Source organism: Chelonoidis abingdonii, chromosome 3, assembly GCF_003597395.2.
Source record: "Chelonoidis abingdonii isolate Lonesome George chromosome 3, CheloAbing_2.0, whole genome shotgun sequence".
Lineage (NCBI taxonomy): Eukaryota > Metazoa > Chordata > Testudines > Testudinidae > Chelonoidis > Chelonoidis abingdonii.
The window spans coordinates 115,635,611-115,647,672 of record NC_133771.1 but is presented as its reverse complement, the minus strand read 5'-3'; the positions used below and the strand labels follow the sequence as shown (position 1 = coordinate 115,647,672).

General features: G+C 40.7%; 1 protein-coding gene across 4 annotated transcripts in view; it reads right to left on the bottom strand.

Annotated features, from left to right (window-relative positions):
* ADGB (androglobin) overlaps positions 1-12,062 on the bottom strand; it is a 236,172-nt gene that overhangs the window by 75,357 nt on the left and 148,753 nt on the right. For all 4 annotated transcript variants that reach the window (XM_075064028.1, XM_075064027.1, XM_075064029.1 and 1 more), the window contains 4 exons: positions 11,919-12,057; positions 8,803-8,937; positions 3,117-3,210; positions 2,247-2,381 (listed from right to left, as the gene is read on the bottom strand). In XM_075064028.1, coding sequence (XP_074920129.1) covers positions 2,247-2,381; positions 3,117-3,210; positions 8,803-8,937; positions 11,919-12,057 — 503 coding nt within the window. The remainder of the gene's footprint in view (positions 1-2,246; positions 2,382-3,116; positions 3,211-8,802; positions 8,938-11,918; positions 12,058-12,062) is intronic.

The window sequence follows — 12,062 nt, the reverse complement described above, 5'->3', positions numbered from 1 at the left end:
ATTTACTCTGTTGCTGCTGCTACTGTTCCCTGGGCCACTTCCCCACCTTCACCTTCACCCTCACCCTTCCCCCAAGGCTGAAGTCTTTCTTGAGTTCCTGCAGCCAGCCAGGAGCATTTTTCTTACTCCCCTGGTCTCTGCCAGCAATTGATCCTGCTCAGTGGTCCAGCAGCTCCTTTTTATATGAGCTTGCTGGACTCTGATTGGTTGCTCCCTACAACCTCTCTCGGATTGGCTGCTTCCCCGCTGTCACTCGAGGCAGCCTGGAGGACTAACCTCTACTGCTCTTTCCTGGGATGGGATGTGGTAGGGCTGTGAGGCCTCCAGCAGGGGACCTCAGGGCCCGGTACACCTGGTCACATAGCTCCATGATAAAAAGTTAGATGCCTCAGTGCAACAGGGGCGGTTTGAGGTGAAAGTTGGACTCCACCAGGTATCAGTGTTTATTCCATTACTATTCATAATTTTGATGGACTTTATAAATAGGAAAATACAAATGGAAGGTGATACAAAGGTGATCTATGCAGAGGATAACTGCCAACAGGGAGGAAGATCTGGTCTAGGTGATTGATGCCTGGAACATGGAAATAACAAATTATAGCCTCAAAACGAGTAAAGAAAAAACTGAAATCACGCGAGACTTGCATGGAACCAAGACAGATGAATATCAGTATTGAGGGCCAGTACCTAAATCAGGTTTATACACTGAAAAACTGTGAGGGCTGGTTAGCAGCAAATGGAAAAATCCACAAAGAACACCAGGCAAGGCTGCTGAGTGAGTGGAAAGTCTGGTGCAAGTTAAGTGGAGTGATCTATGTTAAACAGATGTCTAGACTACTTCAGGGACAACTGTACAAAACCACGATAAGACCACTCTTCTGTATGGATCAGAGACATTGGCAACCAAAGAGAAGCACTTGAGAAGACTTGACACCATTGAACTGAAAAGCCTTAGGGCAGTGAAGAGGTGGCATTACTGGACCAAATGCAGAATGTTATCAGATGCAAGACCAAGGTCTGTGGTATCAGGCAGAAAATGCAAGAGAGGAGGCTGAGATGAGATGATATGGGCATGTGTAACAGAGGTGCAGAGTCAGGAGCTAAGTCAGTATCCTGTCATTCAAATCCCCACCAATATAGGTAAATTGGGACCTAATTACAGGATCAATTAACAACTGGAGCTATAGCTGAGGGGTTACCTAGAGGAGGACATAACCCCAAACAGCTGGGAGCAGATAAATTGAGAAGAAGGAAGCCCTGGATGGAGGAGCTAAGACCCTGAAGAAAGGCAGAGCTGGCTCCTTCTAGTACTGCTCCCTTCCCCAAAAGCAAGTGGGGGAGCTGGCTGGGAACGGTAAAATGTAAATAGCACTAGTGGTGGTGGCCTCCTGGTCTAGCTGGCAGTGAAGGAGATCTGGAGTGGGTGGGGTCTGTACTTAAGGTAAGAAAAGACTTAGGGGACCACCCTGTGACAGCATGTATGAAGGATGGATGAAGAGAATCCTGTTAGAGAGGCATCTGTCACTAGAGTTTGCGTGCAAAGATCAAAAACAGCCGAAAAATGGTGGACTGACTGTATACGAGAGGACAGAGTGGATATGGAGTGAGCGTTGCCCAGCTAGCAGAGGAAAGGGGAAGACAAAGATGATGTAACATTGATCTCTTTTTTGTAGATTCTAATTCTAGACTTAAAGTTTAAAAGGTTATTTTTAAAACCCAATGTCATAGTTGATTAATTTTTACTCTCTATTGCTTGTACTTTCACAGAAGTTTTTAATTAACGTTACTTCTATTATCAAAATAGTCATTTTATATAAAAAAAATCTGAATTCATTTAATTAATGTGGCCAAAATTCAAATAACTGATTAGTGATTTTGGATACCCAACTTTTGACACCTGGAAAGGTGTGATTTTCCCAAAATCGCTGAGCACTTGCCATCTGAAAATTAGGCCCCTTTATGGTGCCTCAAGTTGGACATCCAAAAACTGAGATATCCGAGTCAGCGTATTTTTTTTACCTGTAATTCAAAACCAGTTAAAATGAATTGTTTTCGAACTTCCACAGACATTCTCCACTGCCTTCAGACTAACTTTGGCAATTTCATGCCCACCCAATTTTCCAAAACAGAGTTTTGGGTGAGGTAAAATAGGGCTTTAAAAAGAAAGCTGGCTGCAACTTTGAATGTGTAGTGGCTACTGCTTCTCCATAATAAATTATTTCCACATAAGAATATTTGAAACTCACCTAAAAACTAAAAACCAAAAATTTGGTGGCTGATCAAAATACGTTACAGCATAATCAGCAAAAGTTGTTTTAGCCCATTCATCCTCATAGCAGGGGTATTTTTTGATAGACTGACAGTTGCTTTTAAACATTTCTCTGAAAAACAAAAAACAAAAATAAAAGAGATGAATACTTAAACTTAATAAGGAGAAGACCTAGATCTTGACTTCAACTTCTACATGTAAGGAAGAACACCAGGGTATATGTGACCCATTGGTACAGTGTGTGTTATATGTCCTTCCCTACTGGCTGGTCCACATGAAACGATAACAATTTACTACTGCTAACAGTTAATGACGATATTGCTTTACCTCAAGTGATAAAGTCATGTGCTATGAAGCTAGAAGTCCTGGGTTCAGTCTCTCCTACTAACCAATAGGGGACAATTGTCACATCTGTGTTCATATTGTGATTCTGGCATATCTGCTGAGTGGCATGAAGCCAAAGACCAATTGCACGTAGCAACCCAACATTTCATTGCTTTTGCAAAACTTCTTTACAATTTCTAATCATCCAGTGTAGTTTCCTTTCCCTCCCATCATGCTGCCATCTTGTAGTTTTTCTTCTGAGGCCCCATTTGAAGATTAAAAGCTTTATTTTACCTTTAAAACACTTTGAACAAGAAGCACTTTAAAGCAAACCCAAAGATACTGCATTTTAAATGTGTCTTTGAAAATCTCAAATGCTTTGTATGTTTAAACAATATTTTCAAAATTTCAAAACAAGTCATGCTTTCATCACATTTATTCTAATAAAACATTGGCTGTATGGTTATACAAAGAATTCTGTGGAACAGGCTGCAATAAAAAAAATTCATTTATTACATAATACCTCAGTAGAGTTACACCACACTGTTCAATATTTGATTCAATCAAAGTCCACAGTTTTTGCAGGGTTTCTTTGACATTAGCATTCTCCTTAGTGCCTGAAAATAACAAAATGTGTTAGAAAAAAAATCACAAAATATTTAACTTTATCATTGTTCTTTTTTTAAAAAAAGAAAAAAATTATCGGGGCAAGTCAGTCATGTTCTGAATCAAGTTATGTTCTAATTTTAAATTTTACAGAATTCTTGCATTTCTGGAAACTAATTTCTCCTTTAAGGCAGTACCATCTCCTGTATCATCAGCATTCTCCTTGTCACATGCTGAGCAGCCCTCCTGCTAAGGTGAAGAATGATGTGATCAGTCCCTTTTACTGAAGTATACACAGGGCCGGCTTCAGGCACCAGCTTACCAAGCAGGTGCTTGGGGCAGCAACTCCGGAGCGGGGCCGGCACTTTAAGGTATTCAGTGGCAAATCGGCGAAGGGTCCCTCACTCCTGCTCGGAGCGAAGGACGTCCCGCTGAATTGCCGCAGATCGCGACTTTTTTTTTTTTTGGGCTGCTTGGGGCAGCAAAACCCCTGGAGCTGGCCCTGAGTATACATCCCCATATATAATGACACATGAAGAGACGGGAGTACCTCACAAGTGGAGATCAGGGTGGATGTAGTCCACTCCCAATAATAGATGAGGAGGTGTCAATTCCAGGAGAGGCAAAGCTGCTTTTGTAATGAGCTGGCTGGCTCATTACATAAGCTGCTTTGCCTCCCCTGGACTTGACATCTTCTCATCTATTATTGGGAGTGGACTATATCCACCCTAATCGAAGTGGCCCTGTCAACACTGATTCTCCACTTGTGAGGTAATCCCTTCTCTTCATGTGTCATTATATAATGCCTGCATCTGTAACTTTCACTCCATGCATCTGAAGAAGTGAGGTTTTTTTACTCACGAAAGCTTATGCCCAAATAAATCTGTTAGTCTTTAAAGTGCCATCGGACTCATTGTTGTTTTTGTGGATACAGATTAACATAGCTACTCCCTGATACTTGACAGTGAAGAGGAGTAACAACTGGGAAAGAAGAGGTAGAGACAAACAAAAGAAAATAGTTAGGAAAAACCCACTTGGCAACTGACTCATGGAAAGCTAAATCTCCAGAAGAACAGAATGATGAATATAGACTGAAGCACTGTTAATTTATATGGTGCTTGCCAAAAATAAATAAGGTAGGCACTAAATTATTTGGGGCAAAGAGCCTAAATAAGACAGACTAGGGATAATCATTCAGGCGCGGGAGAGTATTGGGATTATGGATGAGAAGAAGAATGTATGAGGGATTGCTTGAAGAGGTGGATTTTAAAGGAGAGATCTGAAGGAGAGAGAGGGTGCCTGGCCAAAGACAAGACTGACCCAGGCATAGAATGCACAATGCATGGAGAGAAAAAGCTTCCATAAGGGTAGCACTGGCAATCATTCAAAAGGAAGAATCAACCCAAAAGGGATGGTGTATTAGTGAAGGAGGTAGTACCCAGGAAGCATGTCTCTCTCACAGGGCGGTTTTCTGTGCCAAGGCACTCACGAGCTGTCAGAAAATTGTAATCATATGACAACTGTTGCCTTGGCACCCTGTGCGCCCTTTTTCCTGCACTGGCTGAAAAGATCACCATGGTTCTTTAGTCCGATGAAGTGTATCGATAGGAGAACAGATAGAATGTGATGGCACAAAGCCCTCTCTGAAACCACCCAATAGCAACACAAAAACTTCTTATATGAATGGGCCACTACAGGAAAGGAAATGCCAGACGCATCTGAAAGTTCAGTGCTCACCTGCTTCAGAAGAAAGTTAGGACTTGACTGAATCATCAGCTATATAATATTTGCAAGAAAAAATTGCACTGTGTCATGTGAGGCTAGCACTGTTTTATTTAATTTGCAGAACTGTTTCATACGAAATACATATTGGAACAATATTCATGGCATATGTCTCTATCACATACGATATATTAGGAAAAGATTAAGGAGATTCAATACAACTAAAGCATTAAATATATTTTTGTATTTTTGTACACGCTCTTGGACTTTTGCCCTTTTGAAAACTAATCTCTGTATCTCTATTTCCTCATTTGTAAAATGCGGTTAACAACAACTACATTCTTTACGAGGTTATTGTGAGGGTAACTCATTAACATCAGATGTAGATATGCAGATTTATTTATCATCATCATCGTTAGGATTTGAAAGATCCATTACGCTGATACATTCTTGGACTTTCTGCTGACATTCCCTGCTAAGTCTCTGATGTAGATCTGTCTGTGATTAAGCAGTTTTTAGGGTATGAATGATGAAAAACTTTTTTTTGTCATACACTTATTTGTAATTTTTATCATCATCAATTTTTATATTATAGTTGTCTACATATTTCTCAGTGATATATAATGATTTACTCAAGGTCTCTCTCCCCACCTCCCAATCTGCTCATGCTATTCTTATCAAAGTCTCTTTCCCAGCCAGAATAAGATGCATGAAATATTTTGCCAGTGACATTTAGATTCACTACTGACCTAAACTCAGACTGTTAATCTTCTTCACTATCTACATTTAAAAAAAAAAAACCACACACAAAACAAAATGTGGATATACAATATGTAATTGGCAAACTTAAAAAGACCTCTTTATACTTTATCTGTTTATGATTCACCCATGCCAGCTGTTCATACATATTCTCTTGAAAATGCTACTGTATGTTTGATCACAAGTGGGCATCAAAATATTCAAATATTTTTAGTAAAACACACATAAGCCTTTATGTAAGAATGACAAACTGTTAGCTATGTTGAGCTCTTGTTTTATTTGTAGAGATCTGTGGGAATACTTCTCAGAAATGTATTACCTTGTTTAAAGGAATAGTATTTTTAAGTGAACAGTTTCATTGTGTGGCTTAATATAATTTTATTCTGAGGAAACTGATTTTATATATTATATATAACTAAATTATATTCCACTTTCCACAAACTAAACCCATCATAATATTTTGAGCTAACCAAAACTACGTTTACACAGGCCCTTATCCGAAGCCCACTGAAATCAACAGCAGTCTTTCCATTGACTTAATGAGCTTTAAGTCAGGTCCATGGTGAATTTCTGCCATCATTAATGTGACTAAGGGTATGTCTACACTGCAGTCAGTGGTGTAGCTACAGCTCAGGTAGGCACACCTGCACTAGTTATAATATAGCTAATGCAGCTAAAGCAGCAGTGAAGATGTAGCAGCCTGTGGCCTGGTCTACACTACGCGTTTAAATCGATTTAAAGAGCGTTAAATCGACTTAATGCGTGTTACCCGTCCACCTAGCAATGGCCTTAAATGTCGATATAAAGGGTCTTTTAAAATCGATTTCCTGTCTCCACCCCGATGATGAGCTAGCGCTAAATTCGATTATTAACATCATTCGCGGCGATTACGGTTAGTGTGGGACGGTAGATCTGACAATGTACATTGGCCTACGTTGGGGCGGTCATCCACAGTTGCACCACTAACTATGGACCAGCGTCTGGGCAGTCTAATACGGTGATGATCGTAATAGCTAGTATGGCCGCAGGTAAACAGGGAAAAGCCCCCTGCGAACTTTTTTGATTAGCGAATTCCTGTGTGCTCCTCGGGAGCTCTGCATGACTTCGAGCCAGGGTGTGCGTTGCAGTCTGTCATAAATCAAAAAGAGCATCCAACCATGTACCGTGACTGGGAAAATACTGGATACTGATAGCTGTGATGGGGAGACAAATTCTGATGTGTATCAGAGACTCCGTTACCTGAAAAGAAAATGCCAACACGTGTTTGAAAAAAATCTGTCGTGACTACAATGCTGGCGTGAAAAGCATAAGGCGAGCAGAGATAATTGGGACCCTCATGGAGGGAGGGAGTGAGGACTCCAGTATCCCACAGTCCACAGCAGTCTCTTGAAAAGTATTTGCATTCTTGGCTGAGCTCCCAATGTCTGTAGGTTCAAACACAGCTGTCTGGTCGCTTGAGATTCAGGGAATAGTCCTTCGCTTCCACCCCCAACCATGTGAAGAGAAGGGAAAGAAATCATTTCTTGACTTTTCTCAGTGTCACCCTATTTGTGTACTGATGCTGCTGGTAGACGCGATGCTACGCAGTGAAAGAGCACTCTGCCCTCTCCCCTCCCCGTGTGAGAGCAGATTGCACATAGGATGTAAATTCTCATGAACCCCATGCCTGATAATTACTCATATCATGGGGAATGATTCCTGGTTACTCCCAGTAGATAGGACAGAACGGCTAATAAGCATCTTCATCATAGCAACTGGGGTTTCAGCCCCTCCCTTTCTGTGTAAAGAAAAGATTCTGTACTGCCTGGACTGTCATAGCCCCGGAGAGTGCGCGTCCCCCTCATTTATCATTCACTAACAAGTCTCTGTTTTTATTCTGCATTCTTTATAACTTCATGAACAAAATGGGGGGGGGGGACACTGCCGCTAGCCAGGAAGGTTGAGGAGGAGGGAAGCAACGGTGGGGGTTGTTGCAGGGCACCCCTGTGAATATTGACACGGAAGCAGCTGTGCTCTGATACACTGGTCCTCTAATACACTTGCCCTTATTCTAGGCAGGACTGACTCTATTTTTAGAAACCATAAGGAGGGGATTGACTCAGTCCAAGTGAGTCAATCCAATTTTGCTTGTTGCGTTGCGCCCCGGCCGATTTCAGCCGGGGCACTCATGATAGCGGGACAGTACAGAGAGGAGAGATAACCGTCATCTCAATTGCCAGTTTTCTCGCAGTAATGGTCAGAACGACGCGGTAACCATCTCTGCTTTATTGCAAAGCAGCAAGTGATGCTGCTGTGTAGCTCGATGTGGTATCGCCTCGTCTGTCCACGCATCCAGTACACATACACGTGCCGGAAAAAAAAAAGCTGAACGGGCTCCATGGTTGCCTGGCTTATGGCGTTTCTTGCATGTAATGGGTCAATGTCAGGGTAAGACGGCGCGAAAGGATTGTCAGCTGATGTTTTCCCGGAGGAAGGAATGACTGACGACATTTACCCAGAACCCCCCGCGACAATTAAGATTCAACCCTGAATTCCAAGGGGCGGGAAGACTGCGGGAACTATGGGATAGCTATGGAAGTGCTACCCACAATGCAACGCTTCAGAAATCGACATTAGCCTTGGAGCATGGACGCACAACGCCGAATTACTGTGCTAGTGTGGCCGCATGAAATCGAAATTATAATATCAGTTTTATAAAACCGATTTTAGCAAATTCGATTTTATCCCGTAGTGTAGACATGGCCTGTATCCTGACATGGGTTAGCAATGCAAGCATATACCAGAGTTCTGGGCAGACTTGTATAGCCTATGCTGTGGGCTGTGCCACTGCATCTTCATTGCTATTTTTAGCTGCTCTAGCTAGATTAAAGGTAGTTCAGCTATGCTTACATGAGCTGCAACTGTATCTCCAATTGCAGTGTAGACGTATCCTGAATGTCACACTGGGCTCTGTGTCAAGCAGAATGTTCAATTTAATCAGCCATATTCATTTCATCTATAATATTTCACTGCACTCCTAGTAAAAAATGTTATCAAATTTTCAGATAACTAATAAGAGGGTAGCACAGATAAAATAATATGGTGAAACATTAAACACTTAAAATAAGATTTAACAGGCCTACCTGGTTTTCTGCCATTTATCAATTGCCTAATATAGGTCCCTCTCCAATTGCTTTGCAGCTTAAGCACTGCAGCTTCTTCTTCAGAAGTTGGAGTTCTGTTCTGCCAAGCAACAGGAATATTTAGCTCTATCACCTCTGAAAGAAAAAGAACAATGAACAGTACTATAAACAGGGTGTGACGTGAAGGCTACAATCACTACAACTGCTTGACTGAGAGTTAAACAATTATGTGAGCTATATTCCAGAAATGCCTTGATTTGCTCACAAAGCTTCCATTTACGCTATCCCATCATCCTGTTATAAATTTTATTATATAAGAACTAATGTAAGTTAAAGCACTGTTATCAAGATATACCACATGGGGACATATATTTATTGAGTAATTACATGATGTTGTCATGCAACTACTATGCTAATATCATGGGTCAAACTTGTCTAGCTCACAGTGATTTGGTAAGCTGGTATTTCTGCTTAGTGGGAGTCAACTTCTGTCACAGAATTTAATTTAAGTCTCTTGTTCTAGCTGGAAAATAACCTACAAAATATTAGCCAAATAGAAACTGATGGAGTTATGTTAGATTCCACAGACACCCTGAAACAAGAGGCACAATTTTCACCTCCATAATAACAAAAAACCTTTCCCCACAAAGAATTCTGTTACTGATCTGAGTGTTGTGTTTCACTCTCATATTTGGGAAGCCAGTCACACTTGCCGGCAGATCAGGTAAAATCTCAGGCATAACTGGAGAGAATGAAAGATTCCCCTGCCAAACACCATTTGGCTTAAGGAATAATGCCCTAGGTTTAGAGTCAGGAGACCATGGGTTCTGGTCTCCCCTCTTCTGCTTAATATTGTTAATATATCACAGCCCTTATTACTGTCCAAGGTTTCATATACCTATCTCAGGAAGCAGACCACTCTAACAAATAAAGTACAAGGCCACTTCAGACAGGTCTCTAAATGACAGAAACTTGTCTTATCCATTCAGGTACACTGCCTTTCAAAACGAAAATCTGCCTCTCTATTCTGTCTGCAACTACTACTTTAGCCCCAAGACCACATTCACCTCCCACAGTCAAGGGGTGAATCCTGATACTGCTGTGAAATGCTGAGTCTCATAAATAGCTGTGTAACCCACAGGCAAACTGCTGTGTTGTTCCTGCTCCCCTGCCAGAGGCTCATGAAAAGAGAGGATAACAGTATACTTCTACTACCGGCAGGTTTTGTTATCTCAAGATCTATGCAACAGACCTAAAAGTCCTGGCTCAAACCCTGCTTGCCACCCAAATGGGGGGCAGGGGCAAGAGTATAGGATTAAGTAATTAAAGACTATATCATAATTCACATGCAAAAGAGGACAGAGTTAAGATTGCAAAGATTATATTTTTTCTGGTATTTCCTTAAGTTTGAATACTCGACTTTGCAACCTTCTTTTTATATATAATTTTTGGTAGGCTGAGCTGGCAGCTTGTAGGAGGAGCATGAACATGGTCTCTAGCCCTGAATCTGTAGCAATTTTACAGGCTACTGCCAAAAAACCTAAATTTTATTGCTACACCATCTAAGCTGTTCCTCTTCTTCTCTTTGTTGTTTTATCATTTTCAACTCAATACCCTCCCCTTTACTGTACCCATTTGGTGCCACGGGCAGAGGAGCCTGAACAGTGCATTGGGACAGCAGAGGTAACACAGCCAGTCAATGCCACTGAGTTGAGTGTAAGGCCTCAGTTAACTCACTTAATAAATCTATAGTGTCTCCTCTTATATTAGTATGAGTAGCCTGAAGTAACTGTAATTATGGAAATGATTTTATATTGCATACACTGTGTCTAGAATTAAATTGGAACATTGTGTTAATGTTGATTATCTTATTTGTACTTTTGTTAATGCTAGCTGTCCCTTTAAGAACAGGACAAGGTTCTTGATTATACAGTGGGTTTGCAGGAGAGCGATGTGTGGGTAGTTTTTGCCTGTGTGTTGAGAATATGGAAGTCTCTGCCTGTGTAAGCTCTAAAAACATTAGAACTTTATTTAAACTTATCTTTTAAATAAGAAGGCTGCATTCTAAATAGTGTAATGGAGTAGGGAGCTGAATGCTTTAGGTCACTGCTAATCGGCTACAAAGCCTTTCACCTGCAGATAACCAGTTTCTTCAACAGGAATTAAAAATTGTTCCCATCTGAAGGATGCGTGTGGCTTCTATATGAGAACAGTTTGATGGGTCTTAGTTCCAGCTCACATGTCACAAACTCACTCTTACACTAAAGACTTGTCTTACACGATGGGGCAATGGAGGGGGTGTGATTTTTAATGTGCACTAATGTGTTGTTTATTAATTGGTACATGTAGACCCTGCTGGCATACTTTAATGTGATGCTGTTTGAAACTTTCAAGCATGCTAGGGAACCTTTGGTTCTTTTAAAATAAACATTTTGATATTTTATTCAAGATGACTTTTTGTTTCAGAGTTTCCTTTAACTTTATTTTAGAAACTTCAAACTATGCATTTTGTTCAGCCCAAAATGATTGTCATGTTTATTTTTTGGAATTGCCAGTGAACCAAAACCCCATCATTTGCCCAGCTCAGTCTAGGAAGTGGATAAGATTATTGTATCTCATGTCTTCACTTCTAGACAAGAGGAAATATCTAAAGAGGTTTTCTACATAACTGTACTCACAAAATTCTACACAGATTCTAGCCAGGGCATAGTAAACTTTGACTTTGAACCAACAAGATTTTTCCTACAAGAAACAAATGTATGTTTTGGGTTGTACCTATAAGATTCTCAAGAGTTTTTCAGTTTATCACTAATTCTGGCTTAATATGTGACCATATACATATAAACTATATGCATAAAAGTCACACCAAAAAGTTACTTAGGTTGCAAAGTAAACCACTTGAAAGTTAGGAAATGCCAGAATTACAGCTGCCTATGCAAACCTTATTTTACCCGCTTCGTGCATCCTGCCTGCAGACTGAGTGAGAAACGGGGTTCTGAGGGTTTCTATGATGGCAAATGTTAGGCAATCGAAATATAGGGTATGTGACCAGCTCCCCCTGAATAGAAACGGACAGACAAATCTGGATAAAATGATTAATAATATCAGCACAGTACCTGAAGATACATTGTCTTCCACAGGAGCATCGTTGGCTTTCAAATCCAAAGTGAAGGATCTAAAAGCGAATTCAACATTGGGAGGAACTTTATTACCTAACACTTGTTGGATCAAATATCTAAAAGCATTATTGAAAACCTAAA